This window comes from Puma concolor, chromosome A2, assembly GCF_028749965.1.
Source record: "Puma concolor isolate L17-30 chromosome A2, mPumCon1.1.hap2, whole genome shotgun sequence".
Lineage (NCBI taxonomy): Eukaryota > Metazoa > Chordata > Mammalia > Carnivora > Felidae > Puma > Puma concolor.
In genome coordinates this window covers 128,615,197-128,630,389 of record NC_141668.1, presented here as the reverse complement: position 1 = coordinate 128,630,389, position 15,193 = coordinate 128,615,197, and the positions used below count along the sequence as shown (strand labels likewise).

The following is a 15,193-nucleotide window of genomic DNA, read 5'->3' as shown; positions in this document are numbered from 1 at the left end:
TCTGTCTCTCAAAAATAAACAAACATTAAAAAACAGCATAAAACAGAAGAGTGCCTGGCATACAGCAAACCCCATGTAAATGTATGCTATTGTCATTACTGAATGAGCCAGACCTTGGTATTAACTTGTCCACAGCCAACTGATTTGATCAGGAATTAGTCATAGGACCTTTGCTTTTCTGGTATCTGAGATTATCATCATATATATTTTGGATCGTACACAAAAGCAGAATACTCCTCAGTTGATTGTGTTCAGAATTGCAGATTTGTTATGGACCTTTGTACTTCCTGGGGAGACAATCTACAATTGCATTGGAAAGTAATATAAAATCAGAGCTAGATGCTCATTGAGATCTAAAAGATTATCTATTCAGTTTATTCTTAACATAAAGCTTTGGCATTTTGCTGATTACTTTCAAAACCATTTCAAACATGATTTCATTTGATACTAATACTACTCTCAACAGAATTAAGAAAACAAAGAATGCCCCTGCCCATCAGACACCAAGGTGACAAACGGGATGAGCAGGTCCGTAGGAGGGCCTCTGGCCTCTGGCAGGTGGGACTTTTAAGTTGTATGATTTGGAAAACAAGAGCTTCCCCCTTTGTGTTACAGGGTTCTAGTCCACACTTTGTGATTTGACCAGGTAATGTGGTTGAAACTTGGCCTCCAGTGTTGTTCTGCTCCCTCAGTATTCATGGTTCGAAGACCCCAGATGGTGCCATGTGGGGCCAGTGCCCTATACATGTCCCTCAGGTCCTTCTCTATCACCCTGAGGCTATTCTGCTACAACGACAATTGTCACCTCTCAAATAGCATTGGGGTAAATCATGTCCACATTTGATTGCAAAAAAATGAGTTGATAATTTTCCCCTGGTGATAAAGCTAGGAAGTAGCAGAGCTCATTCATTCATGCAGATATTTATCGATCACCTGCTCTGTGCTACGTTCTGGGATAGGCTCAAAACTCCTGAGTTCCTGAGTGTAATTGATACCATTGGTCAGATCCAGGTCCTTCAGGGTCAGCCATCCATAAAGAAGGAAAAGTTCTTGCTTTTTTAAAAATATTTTTTAATGTTTATTTATTTTTGTCGGAGGAAGAGAGAGACAGAGGAGAGAGAGACAGAGACAGAGAGCATGAGTTGGGGAGGGGCAGAGAGAGGGAGACACAGAATCTGAAATAGGCTCCAGACTCCAAGCTGTCAGTCCAGAGCCTGGCGCAGGGCTTGAACTCACAGACAGCGAGACCATGACCTGAGCTGAAGTTGGACCTTTAACCGCCTGAGGCACCCAGGTGCCCTGAGAAGGGAAAGATTCTTGAGAGGTGTATTTGTTCTTCACAATGTTCTCAAATGGTAGTTGCAAATACTCTGAAAGTAGGGTATAAACCCTACTTTTTGTTAAACTATGAGTACACTTGCCAAAAAATAGGTATCAACTTTCTGGAAGCTAGATATTTCTTTAACATTTATAACCTATCGTAGTAAGAAAGTTCTATCATATATGATTTGTTCTCAATTTATTTCCGAGGGATCTCTCCTCTTTCAAGATTCAGCTGTCCAAGATTATAGAACATATAATTATATTCACTTCTCCTGTATCCTTCAAGATTCTTATTCATTTTGGTCTGTCCTGTATATTCATCTTTCAACATTAAAGATTTCTAATCATTTAATCTTCCCTTGTATTAGAGTTCATGACTCCAGCCTCTTGAATATTTTTTTAGTTGCCCTTCCCTTTCTTTCAGCTTCATTATGAGACTAATTTTTCCTGTAATCATAGACTTTTTTTAAATGTTTGTTTATTTTTGAGAGAAACAGAGAGACACAAAACACCGGCAGGGGAGAGGCAGAGAGAGAGAAAGGGAGACAGAGGATCTAAAGTGGGCTCCATGCCTACAGCAGAAAGCCTGATGTGGGGCTAAAACTCAACAACCACGAGATCATGACTTAAACCGAAGTCAGACGCTTAACCAACTGAGCCACCCAGGTGCCCCAGTAATCATAAACTTTGAAGGCCAAAAGAAACTGTAAAAAAATTGTTAGCATTCTCATGTTGTAAGTAAGGATACCGAGACCTAAACTGGTTAAGAAAGCAGTGTTTCTGAACCATTAATAAGCAGTGTTAGTGATAGAGCTAGTAATAAAATTCACTGGGTCTTCTGACTTACCCTGGAATATCCTTTGCTAATTTCTCTACATGATGCTCCTTAACACATTTGGATATATGTCTTTAAAATAGTAGGAGACAGGGGTGCTTGGGTGGCTCAGTGACTTTTGCTCCGGTGATGATCATGGTTTGTGAGTTCAAGCCTTGCATTGGGCTTTGTGCTGACAGTGTGGAGCCTGCTTGGGATTCTCTCTCTCTCTCTCTCTCTCTCTCTCTCTCTCTCTCCCCCTCTCACTCTCACTCTGCCTCTCTCTCTCTCTCAAAATAAAGAAATAAACTTAAAAAAAAAGTAAATAGAGAAGTAATTCCTATGTAGTCCTTTTCTCAAACTCAAGGTACATTACACGAATGATGCAATAAGGAAGTCTGGCTAGAGTAGATAAGGACATGGGCTCCGAGTTACATCGACATGTTCACAGCATGGCTGTGCCACTCATTCTCATTGTGATCTTGTACAGAATGAGATCTTGTGATCTCCAATCTATTTAAGTTCATTGCGGGGGCGCCTGGGTGGCGCAGTCGGTTAAGCGTCCGACTTCAGCTCAGGTCACGATCTCGCGGTCCGTGAGTTCGAGCCCCACGTCAGGCTCTGGGCTGATGGCTCAGAGCCTGGAGCCTGTTTCTGATTCTGTGTCTCCCTCTCTCTCTGCCCCTTGCCCGTTCATGCTCTGTCTCTCTCTGTCCCAAAAATAAATAAACGTTGAAAAAAAAAAAAGTTCAGGGGCGCCTGGGTGGCGCAGTCGGTTAAGCGTCCGACTTCAGCCAGGTCACGATCTCGCGGTCTGGGAGTTCGAGCCCCGCGTCAGGCTCTGGGCTGATGGCTCAGAGCCTGAAGCCTGTTTCCAATTCTGTGTCTCCCTCTCTCTCTGCCCCTCCCCCGTTCATGCTCTGTCTCTTTCTGTCCCAAAAATAAATAAACGTTGAAAAAAAAAATTAAAAAAAAAAAAAAGTTCATTGCGTCTTCTATAAAATTAGCGTCGGTAGTACCTAACTTAGAGGTCACTTGTGGGTAACAGATAAATTGCTTAGCACACCATGCAGCACAAAGTATGTCTTCAATTAACGTTAGAAGAAAATCACATATGACCCTTCTTAGGGGGTCAGTAATTGTTTTTGAGTCAACACATGCTGAAACTAGTAATCTGAAACAGAGACTAGTTTCTTTCAGAGTGTTCATTCAGAGGTATTGATAGGAGCAAATTCAACATTTTCATACTGCTTGTGTCAAGTTTTGCTTATAAATAATATCCAAAAACAAATTTTGCTGTTGATCATAGCTTTCCTGATTCCTATTTTATTGTACATCATTTTATGTTAAGCATATTGAAGAATTTCGGTTGTGGGCTCATTTTTACTATACTACCAGCTTATTTTCCAGGGAATATTAGGTGCATCATATATCATTTTCTTTTTAAAAGATACTATATTCATTCTAAAAAATCAAATTGAGCATCTTGGTGCACATTTTGAGCACATGGACTTTACTGATTTGAATCAAGAACTCATTTCTGTCAGGCAGATGCTGGTTGATGACAGAAAGGAAGGTGTTTTCAATCCCAACTTTTTAAGAATATTGACCCAAATATTGACAGAAAGCTGATGTGCTCTCAGTCTACTTTTTAACTCAGTAAAAAACCCCAGTGTTTGAAGATTAATTGAGATTAGGTACTTAAAAGAAAGAAAAAATGAAAAAATAGTCACTCTTGATTCCAAATACATCTATATACTGCCCACACCCCCCCCCCCCACAAATATATAGAATAGGCATTTTCATTCATTGTACATTTATTAAGCAACCAGTATTTGACAATTTGACAGCCACTGTGCTTGGGTACCAGGGAGGAAAAAGAGTTGTTGTTCTTGTTGTTTTTCTGGCCTTCAGGAGCTCACAAGCTTGCAAAAAACGTTATTAGAGAAATTCTTCTCTGTCTTGTGAGAGTAGGACCTGTAACTGCTCACACTTGCAGCTTCTATAGCAGTTGTCAACGTTCCTATGTCACCATTTGGGGGAACGTGATTTTCTCATGTTGGCTGAGTTTGAAGGGTGTCTCTGTGATCACGTGCTCCTCCTGGCCTCATTGACTGCCTCTGGGTGGTTATGGGCTTCTGTGCTGCCCCTCCGGTTACTGGATACCTTGTAGGTCCCAGCCCTGAGCTAAGCAGTTTATACACATCAGTCCTTACCCTCACACCTATCCTGCAAGAAAGATACCATTATCCCTATTGCCAATGAGACCGTTGGTGTTCCAAAAGGTTATGTCATTAGCCTAAGGTCACACAGTGAATAAGTACACACTCACTTTATTTTCAGCTTCTCTGTCTCTTTTTCCTCCCTGTTACAGTGTCCCTTTTGGTAGGCACAGTGGCATTAGGATGGGGCCACTTCCTCTAATGGTGTGTGACATTCACCCCTGTGACTGTCAATTTGAGTAACTGTGAAGTACTACTACTTCTTATAAGTGTAGCTTTCATACATTCGTTCATTAATCCATCCAAAAGGTATTTATTAACCTTTGTTATGGTGCCAGGCAGTGATGCTAGAATTACAGTAACAGTCAAAATGTGCCCTTATTGAACTCAAGATTCATTGTGTTAAATACAGAGTGAAACCTAGCAGGAGTAGCCATTTGGCCTTGAGTTAATTTTATCTACAATGCATTTGCAGTTTACATATGATGTGTTATAAATTCAATGAGTAAAGAGAATTCACCTTAAACATACGCTAGGAGGCTGGGGAGCCTGGGTGGCTCAGTCGGTTGAGCATCTGACTCTTGATTTTGGCTCAGGTCATGATCCCACTAGGATCGAACCCATGTCGATCTCCACACTTAAGATTCTCTCTTTCTCCTTCTCCCCTTCTCCCCTGCTCAAGCTCCTTTTAATCTTATTTATTTATTTTGAGAGAGAGAAAGAACTTGGGAGAGGCAGAGAGAGAGGGAGAGAAAGAGAATCCCAAGCAGGCTCCACATTGTCAGTACAGAGCCAGACTTGGGGCTCGAAGTCAAGAACAGTGAGATCATGACCTGAGCCTAAATCAAGAGTCAGATGTTCAACTGACTGAGCCACCCAGGCACCCTTCTAAAGTAATTGTTTTTAAGTTTATTTATTTATGAGAGAGAGAGAGAGAGACAGCATGAGTGGGGGAGGGGCAGAGGGAGAGGGAGACATGGAATCCGAAGGAGGCTCCAGGCTCTGAGCTCTCAGCCCAGAGCCTGACACGGGGCTCAAACTCAGAAACCATAAGGTCATGACCTGAGGCAAAGTTGGACACTTAACCAACTGAGCCACCCAGGCGCTCCAAAAAGAATTTTTTTTTTAATGCTAGGAAGGTGCCGTGTAGAAAAGTGACCTATTATCTGTGAGTAATTCTTCTGCAGCCAACTTTTATTCCACGACTGGAAGAGATCGCCATTTCTTTTGCTGAGCACCTGATGAAGTTATTGGTTGGTTTTTAGGGGCCACGTTGTATGAAAAGTACTATTTTCTAATACTAAATAACGTCAGAGCAGCAAGATGTTCATATTAGGAAGGCCTGTGGACCCAAGTTTACCTGATTCACAGCTGCTGCCATAAGTATCCTTTTCACTGAGTGGACCAGCCTCATCCAGCCTTAACGCCTCTTGCTTTTGAGCAAGTTCTGTTTCTCCTCTAGGGTGCTTTCTCTCCCTTTCTGTGTTTTGTTTCCTCACGTGAGTACAGTTTAATTTGATGTACCTAAAATACATATTTTTTTTTTTCATTCATGCTTCTTTCTTCCCCCAGTAAAAAGGAAACATAAGGGTCAAAGGCCCATTTTGTTTTAACATACTTCAAAATTCTTTAGATTTTTCTGTCACTATTTCTATCAATCCTCCCTTTGCATTTGGTAGGTATATTTATTCAAATATCTTAAGTAGAGGAAGCGTAGGGACATTGGAAAAAGAAACAAACAACTATCCTCTAAGAATAAAAAAAATAAGATATTGGTATCTGTATCAATGATGGTGGAAGGAAGGGTAAAGGCTTGTAGGTTAAATAAAGTCAAAGGATAATATATCTTGTAAATATGATCAAAGTAGAATGAGAAAGACACTTTCTTAGACTGTTGTATTGTTGTGTCTGTGTGTATACCCTTATCCTTAAAAATGTTTGAGCCTATACCTCCAATATATGTATATCCCAATTATACAGATACATAGTGTGCCAAATGTTACTCTAAGAAAACAGGAATTAAAAAGAATGAGATAGGGGCACCTGGGTTGCTCAGTGTGTTAAACATCTGACTCTCAATTTTGGCTCAGATCTCATGGTCTGTGCCCCACTGTTAGTGCAGAGCCTCCTTGGGATTCTCTCTCTCTCTGCCTGACCCCTGTCCACACACTCTCTGTCTCTTTTTCTCTAAATAAATAAATAAACAATAAAAAACAAGAAATAAGATGATTTTAAAATAACATGTATACTTATATATGTATATATAGATATTGTAATATCAACATAAATGTTTTAATATGTATTTTTATTTCAAATATATGTTATATAATATGTATTTTTATTTATGTTATATATGTATATATATGTGTGTGTGTGTATATATATATATATATAATTGTTGCATCCTAAAGGATTGTCCGTGTACCCTATTTTAGAGCTCTTATACCTACAATATGAAATAATGAAAGGAGACCTAATAATAAGAGATAATTCCTTATATACACCAATGCCGCACGCACGCACGCACACACACACACACACACACACACACACGTTGACTGGATTACTTGCAGAGAACTTATATCCATGATTAATGGGAATGCTTTCTCAAGCAGAGTTGAACGAAGCAGATGAGAGCTCAGCAGGCATGTGCTGTCGCTGTGAGCATACAAATAAGTTTGATCAGTAGCTACAGCCTAATGCCTAACAATAGTCTTGAAAATACTAAGCGAGAGTGTGGATAATTCAGTGCAGGCACTGATCCCTGTTGTCATGGGTGTCACTGACAGTGTTAAGAAGGTAAGAGCCATTGGGAAGAGCCACCTATAGTACCTGTGTGATATGGATGGGTTTTGGAGTGATGTCTCAGAGAGACGTAATATTGGAACTGTAGAATATGCCCAATTTGTGATTTTTTTTTTATCACTGGGATAAATATAGAGGACATCCTATGTCCCATCATTTAAGTTCAGCCTCAGTAAGTGGGGCAAGACAATCGGCAGATCCCATTTGGTATCAATGTGTGCAAACATTTCATTTCTTCTTTTCCCTATTGAATGACTGTCGTGACGCATAGAAGATTCTGGACACAGGAAAATGAGGATGGCTCCCTCTGCTCCTCTACTTAGGTCAAACTTCCAGTAGCCTGGTAGAACTTAGTAAACACAGTAATACTCTAACGTTACATACCAAGGACCCACTGGTTAGGAGCCATATTAAATGTTGTTTATGCGCTGTTAGTTTTCCATAAACAATTCTGTGTGTTATAATAATGCAGATAATAATGGTGCCAGGAGTAGGCCTAAAGGGATCGAAATGAGGTCACTAAACAAGAGTATACAGGGCACAGTCTGTGCAGTGTGTCACTTGGTCAATTGGACAGCAGTAGGGACTATTTTTACACTTGCCAGGGTGGAAGTTGTTTTTCATTGTATTGGTGTGAAGTTCTCTGTAAAGGCTTTGCAATCTGTTTATAACTTTTTGGCAACAGCTTTTGGAAGAAGGCCAAAGATACTGTCAAATAATGCAAAGAAAGCAAGTGAATTGCTTAGATATTTTAACCATTCTTCTTTTTCCTAGGACCCAAAATACTGTAGTTTTAGAACTATCTTTAGTAATTTCTATCAGAATGAGTTAGAATTACTACATGGAATTTAGCTCTTCTGAATGATGGTCATTAAGCTCTGACAACTGGCATGCAAAACCAGTTCTTTGACTTTTTTGACTGTCCTTATGCTCAACAGAAAATCTTAGCTTTTCAAGGTGTACTCATGGGACATGATAAAAAGGCTTATAAGCAATCTTTTAGGGGTTGGGGACCAATTGTCAAATCATCCAGCAATTAACAGTGAAGTGATTGTGTATATTGGTTGAAATACTTTTTTTTATTTACGTTGATTTTTAAAAAGATGGGAGCCTTGAAGTTATCACACCTGGGTGAAAGCTGGTCTCTTGAATTAAAAGCTTATGTTAACTGTGTAATTCATAGAGTTCCAATCCTGGAGAGCGTTTCCTCAGAGAGCTCTCCTCACTTTAGTCTCTACTGTTTTATGTTGACATACTGGTCACAGCCTCAGACAAAAGCAAGGGGCTATTGTGAAAAACAGTTCATGGAGGACTGCCAAGTAGAAATTCCTACAAATTGTGGTCTGTTGCAAAATACTTGAATTTGTGAGAGAAGACATGTCAATAATTTTTTCAATGAGAAGTGTAATTACGTGACTGTTTTCTGTGTGTCTGCCCTCTCTGCTTCATTTATTCATAGACAGGAATCTGCAAGATGTCTTTTTATAGCAACAGAGCATTGTTATTGTTTAGGCATTTGGGAATTTTTCTGAGGGGTGGAGAGAAAGAAAAATTAAACCAGTATTTTGTAACAGGGAAAAGGTAAACATAAATGTAAATGATTTTTAGCTGAAAATGATCTCCATAATTATAACTTTCAAATCTATCTCTAGGTGCCGTAAACTGCAAACAATGACCCTGTCTTAATACTGCAGACATATTGTAGTGGAACTAAGGGGAACTGAGCTTACTGGTAAGAATATTTTACTTAATTAGTTGCTTTATGCATTTTTGAGTGCATTTAATTAATGCAATGCATAGTAGAAGAGTATAGCCGGAGGACATGGACCAGGTATGGTACCTGTGAGGGTGGTGGTGGTGGTTGTTTTAAATTTTATTAAAATGCTGGCTTATTTTTGAAAGGGTGAAGCCCTTAACTAAAAGTTATTTTTCCCTTAGCTGACCTCTTGGCATATTTGAAAGTTGCATCCTGTTATTTACCTAAACGTCATCTTTTTATAGAAAATGAATTGCACCTTTGGGATCTGAGAAGATCAGCTGTTTAAGGGGCTTGAAGTTTTATGAGAAAACCTGTATTTTTGTCAGTCAAACAGAGCTTACCCCTTCATGGTCTGGAGGGCTTTCAGCTTCAGTAACTGTCCCTTGAATTTGGATCAATGTGAAATCTGACCTGAATCCTCCTTTGGAGTTTTTTCACATTCTTTGTGCAGTACCAGACTGAATTGTAGTTAATTTCAAAAAGTTTGGAAGAGTGAGAAAAATCCCCTTTCAAGGGCCAGGCACACAACGATGTGGTTATGGGAAAGTTAGTTACCTCTTTTAAACCTCTAATTCCTGATTCGTAGAATTTGAGTAATAGCTGTGATTGCCTGTAGGTACAGGTTAAATTGGATTATTTTGATAACACTTATTAGCTCTGTGGTTAGCCCATAATACTGTTCAGTAAATGTCAACAATTACTATCATTATGAGTTTTTAAAGACAGTGATTTAAGGGAAAAAAATGGTATTTTTTTCCCATGATGATACAAATGAAAGAATAATATTATTCTTACTTTCTCAAGAGCACATTTCATTACCAATGTAATATGTGCTCCTGAAGGATTAAGATATTATCTGGGGCATGCGGTCTTTCTATATGCTGGTTGTAAACTGGGATCTTAGTAACTGTAAAATAATGAAGACCGTGTGGTAACAGATGAAACACCGTGACTTTCAGTCATTGTTAACATACTTATTGCTTGGTAACCAGGAGAGGCTTTCTAAATGAATAAGGGACTACTCCAAGAATAAGTCTAGGAGGGAATTGCGTGTGTGTGCATGTGTGTGTGTGCATGTGCATGTGCATGTGTGCATGTGCGTGTATGTGTGCGTGTGTGTGTGTTCTTTGAATAAATTTGGCCTCTTTGTCTCATTCACTTGAGTGGTTCTGTTCCTCCACTATGTTTAGATCCTTCCTTTGGAGCTTAATCCAAGAGGGTTACACTGCATAGAGTTTCTAGTTCCATATAATCTCCAGGCCTCCTACAAGATTAAAAAGCATTTGCTATATACACTCATATTCTTAGAGAAAACTCTTCCTGAAGTCTAATTAGTCAAATCCTTTGATGATGGTTGGCAATGAGGTACACTTATTGTGTCAAAACACTGTATGGTCTCATCCTAAGTGAATTTCTAGTTTATAAGAAACTTTGGTAAATCTTTTCTGAAATTAAAGGATGAAATACAATGTCCAAGGTATTACAGTTGGAAAAAGTTGTTATCACACTACTATGAGAAACCTTAATTGTAGTGGTCTCATGATGATGTGTTAACAACTGTGTCTTTTGACATGGTGAAAATGGATGGCAACCTGCAAAACAACTCTTCACTCCTAGCTTTGCACTCTTCCCTTTATTTCTTTTAAGTTACGTTCATTTTCTTGTGTTTTTCTTGATGACTGATCAAATTATTCAATTTTACAAAACCAGTTCCCTTGCCATCAGTTTACATCGTGGTGCTTTAAAAATTCATCTATGTATCTTCCAGGAAGTGTTTATGGAATTAAAGTCCTTGGACATCCTCCACCCACCCTTCCACATTTAAGTGTTAAATTTCTTTTTTTAAAAAATTTTAATGTTTATTTATTTCTGAGGGAGAGAAAGAGAATGGTGGGGGGGAGGCAGAGAGAGAGGGAGACAGAGGATCCAAAGCAGGCTCCTTGCTGACAGCAGAGAGCCCGTTCCAGGGCTTGAATTTATGAACCGTGAGATCATGAGCCGGAGGCTTAATTAACTGCACCACCCAGGTGCCCCTAAGCATTAAATTTCTTTTGAAAATTTTTCATTTGGAGCACCCTTGCCCAAAAGCCAAAAGAGCCTCTTGAAAAACAAAGTGGAGTGAAATAATCCCCAATAGTCTGGTTAGATTATAATATGTGAATACTAATTTTGCTGTTCTTTAATACCCTAATTTATCTAACCTTTTGTTCACAGCACAAGCTACAATTTAAGTGTTAGAAATTTTATGAATTTGAGTATGGGCATAACAGATTAATGCGTTTACTTATACATTTCACTCATTATGTATGTATAACTAATCAAAAGATGATATTATCCATATATCCTAACAGAAGGCTTAAATAGTTGAATGACAGAGACTATGTTTTTGTAGCAGAAGTTCACGAAAAAATATGTGCTTTGTTAAATATGGTGTGTCACCTTGGGTCACCTGCTGAGGCTGGTTGATGGTGCTTATCTCTACGCACTCTTTGCTCTCTTCCTTCTACTGATTTATGGGCCTGGGTGGGTTCTATTCTATCAAAGACTAGGCTGCATATTCTAGGATGTAAGAGAGAGTACTGTTTTCATTTAGGTCTTAGCAAAGTGCTATTATGTGAGAGAAGATTCTAGCTGCCTCCCCTTGCTGGCCTGTGACATTTTCATAAAGGTATTATTTTCCAATGACCTCCAGATCCACTGGCAGAGACCACTCCTATGTTTAGTTATGTCAGGGCTTGGCTCCTATATTCTGGAGAGAATAAGATATAACAACCTTTCCTTTTAGAAATGATCTCAGTGCAGTGTGCTGTATACACTGCATGTGATGGTGCATTTTCTGTGTCCTGACAGAACCTGACAGGGGCTATGGGATGCCCAGATAGCTAGTTAAACATGATTTCTGGGTGTGCCTGTGAGTCTGTTTCCTGAAGACATTAGCATTTGAATTGGTAGACTGACTGAAGAAGATCTACCTCACCAGTTTGAGTGGGCATCATCCAATTCATTGAGGACCATTGAATGAATAGAACAAAAATGCAGAGCAAGTGTGAATTTGTTCTCTGTTTGAGCTGGAATCCCCATCTTCTGCCTGTGGTCATCAGGGCTCTTGGTTCTTGGGCCTTTGGAATCACACTGAATTGCACCGCTGGCTTTGCTCGTTCTCCTGTGTGTAGACAACAGATCATGAGATTTCTCAGCTTCCATAATATCATGCGAACCAACTCCTATAACAAATATCTTTATATCTTTCTTTCTGTATATCCTGTTGGCTGTGTCTCTCTGGAGAACCCTATTACCTTGTACAAATGCAAGTTACTTGGCTGATCCTCCCTGTGTCTTGTTCACACTGTGTTTACGTGCCCTCAACTCAACTGCAATTAATTGTTCACACATTTGTCTTATGAATACATCTTTGAGGACAATGTGCTGTTCAAATATATATTCATGTTATTAATACTGAGCATAGAACCTAGAACATACCGGATGCTCTATAAAGACGGAGAGAGAAAGAAAGGAAGAATGAAGGGAGGAAAACATTATCTTGAGAAATGATACCTGAACACCTTCTGTGGTAAATTCCAGGATTGCTTTTCTAGGTTCTGTAATCTAGGCAGTCTTGTTAGGAGTTTCTAGTCTCAGACTTGGTTTCTGATGAATTTTAATGTTCCCTAAACTCTCCTCTCTCTGATATCCCTTGTTAGCTGGTTGAGACCTGGTTTTATCATCGGTATATGGCTAACTCATTTCAGGACCTTTAGGAAGTAAAAGCATGAGGTATTGTTGAGTGTCTTGCAAAATGGAAATTTCTCTCAAGAAAGCCTAAGTGGAAGATAAGTAAAATCAACCTACTCAGAAAAAATTCTCTTCTTGAGAATAACTGTAAATTTTTAGCGTCTTTTGAAATGAGATAATCAAAAGTGGTAAGATTCCATTGGCTGCTAAATATTTTGTGTGAATAATTAATGTTTCATATTTCAGAGTGATGATACTGAACAGTATCCTCTTTCTTTTCTAGGTTATAAGCACGTCAAGACTACCTCCATGCCCTTGTCCCAGAATTAATCATTCCTATCCATATTTGATGTTTACACCTTTTAAATATTTATAGGCTGTTATGTTCCTTTATTGTTGTTTACCCACTCTGGGACACTCAGAAGCCTTGCATTTCTTTCTTAGCCAAACACTCCATTCCCTTCATCATTCTCTTGGCTGTTCTTTGGACCACCTCCAATTTGCATACATAATATCAGTATTGAGGTGCCAAAAATACGTTTGTTTCAACTGGAGTCTTATTGGATTTGTTTTCACTCAAATCATGTACACAAATAAATATGATCTCCAAGGCATGAAAACTCAGTGAGGGCTCCAAAGGGAAGCTAGGATATATTGATATGCTGTTAAAGTGCTATGGGGAGATTTTAAGTCACTAGGGAAATGGCATCTCAAAATCATTTAAATGATTGTAGAATGAGCATTGTGTGAAAAATTCTATTTTTAAGCCCAGGTCTGTGATTGCTTTGCAGATTTTTGTTGTAACTGCCAGTCTGTTGATTTTTAAGATTTTAATAGGGTTGGGTTCAGTCTTACAGCCATTTTCTAATTTCTTTAATTTATTTTTTCTATTTTGGCAATTTCAGAAGGCAGAGTCCTTTGTCAGTAGGAAAACAGTTCCTATGTCATTGCAGAGGGAAGGCTGACGTAAAATGACCATTAAAATATTCAAGACAAAGAGACGCCAAAACCCAAGAAAACTTATGTGATCTTTTTAACAAATGGACACCTTGGACCTTACATTGTTATTTGAAAGGATTTTTCAAGTAGCAACATGACATAGTGCACAAATAAGATGTCCATGAAATTACGTAGCACAGCCAAACAAATGACCTACAGTGAAATCCGCTGAGGAGCGAAAATTGTGTTTTCTCCACAAAATGCTGTTTTTGCCCCAAGGCAATTCATGTTGGGGAAAAATATCCTCTATAACATTGACACAAATCGTAGGCATCTCCCCTAAAGAGGATTTTTTTATTGAACTGCACACGTTTGCAAATATTTGAGGCCCCAGAGAAGAAACAAACCAATGAAATACATCACTGCCATCACCAACTGAACTGGGGAGGGCAGAGGGGCAGACACATTTCACAGACTAGTGATGAAGAAGGGAATTAAGAAGTAAATCAAAGCCTCTGATCAAAGACTAATTTAGCCTGTCAAATGATCTTACAGTGGAAGGAAGCCTCATGCACAAAGATCAGATATTAGTGCCTTTACATATACCACAACACTCTTTGCAAAAAAGCAAGAGAAAGCAAGAGAAGGAAAGGAAATGAAGAAATACATCAAAGCCTACTATGCAAAATAATCTCCCTTTCTTGAGTATAGCTTGCATGATTTGAAAAATGAAAATGACTCTTGCGGGGTTGTTTTTTTCAATAGTATATTTATGTTCTACTTTTGAAGTGGTGAGTGGATGGCACTGTTGGCTAAAATAACTTATCTGCAAAATGACACCAGGCAGTACTTTTTCGCTGTAGTTTTGTTTTGTTTTGTTTTGTTTTTGTAGCCCTTTCGTGTCTGTATTAACATTCTCTTCACAACTGCAAACAGCAGGTAAATAATTTTATATTTTAGAAACTATTGTCTGTTGAATTTAATTTGGGTCACAGACTTTAGTCCATGTTAACATGAGAGTTGTTAACATCTCTTTAAGCAGTTAATGGATTCTTCCATTTTGATGTCTTAGTACATATTGTGAGTGTAACTAGTTCCTTAACTGTGTACAATATCCCTATACATTTTATTCTCTTGTGATCTGTACTTTATGGTATTTTGTACCATTATAAACTTGTGCCATCTGTAAACTGCCAGTGAAAGTGAAATAAATCTTATCAGTAATTTCCCAGTTGTCGGGGTATGTGGGTGGCTCAGTCAGCTAAACGTCCAAGTCTTGGTTTCAGCTCAGGCTGTGATCTCACAGTTGGTGAGATGGAACTCCGTGTGTGGAGCCTTGCATCAGGTTTCATGATGAAGAGTGCAGAGGCAGCTTGGGACTGTATCTCTTCCTCTCTCTCTCTGCCCCTCCCCCACTCTCTCTCTCTCTGTCAAGAATAAATAAGTTAATTTAAAAAATGACTTCCCAGTTGTCTAATATAGGATGCTTCATGCATTTATAGGAATTAGACATTCATTCATTCAATGATTACTTTTTTTTAAGTTATTCATTTGAGAAAGGGAGAGAACCAGGGAGGGGCAGAGAGAGAGAGACAGAGA

At 38.9% G+C, this 15,193-nt stretch overlaps 2 protein-coding genes across 3 annotated transcripts in view; both read left to right on the top strand.

The window, feature by feature from the left end:
* LOC147583498 (uncharacterized) overlaps positions 1–8,896 on the top strand; it is a 50,433-nt gene extending 41,537 nt beyond the window's left edge. For both annotated transcript variants that reach the window (XM_086697582.1, XM_086697581.1), the window contains exon 2: positions 8,817–8,896. In XM_086697582.1, the coding sequence (XP_086553708.1) occupies positions 8,817–8,825 (9 nt within the window). In that variant the 3' untranslated portion in view covers positions 8,826–8,896. The remainder of the gene's footprint in view (positions 1–8,816) is intronic.
* Positions 1–15,193, top strand: part of CHL1 (cell adhesion molecule L1 like) — a 201,244-nt gene that overhangs the window by 41,228 nt on the left and 144,823 nt on the right. The window lies entirely within an intron of this gene.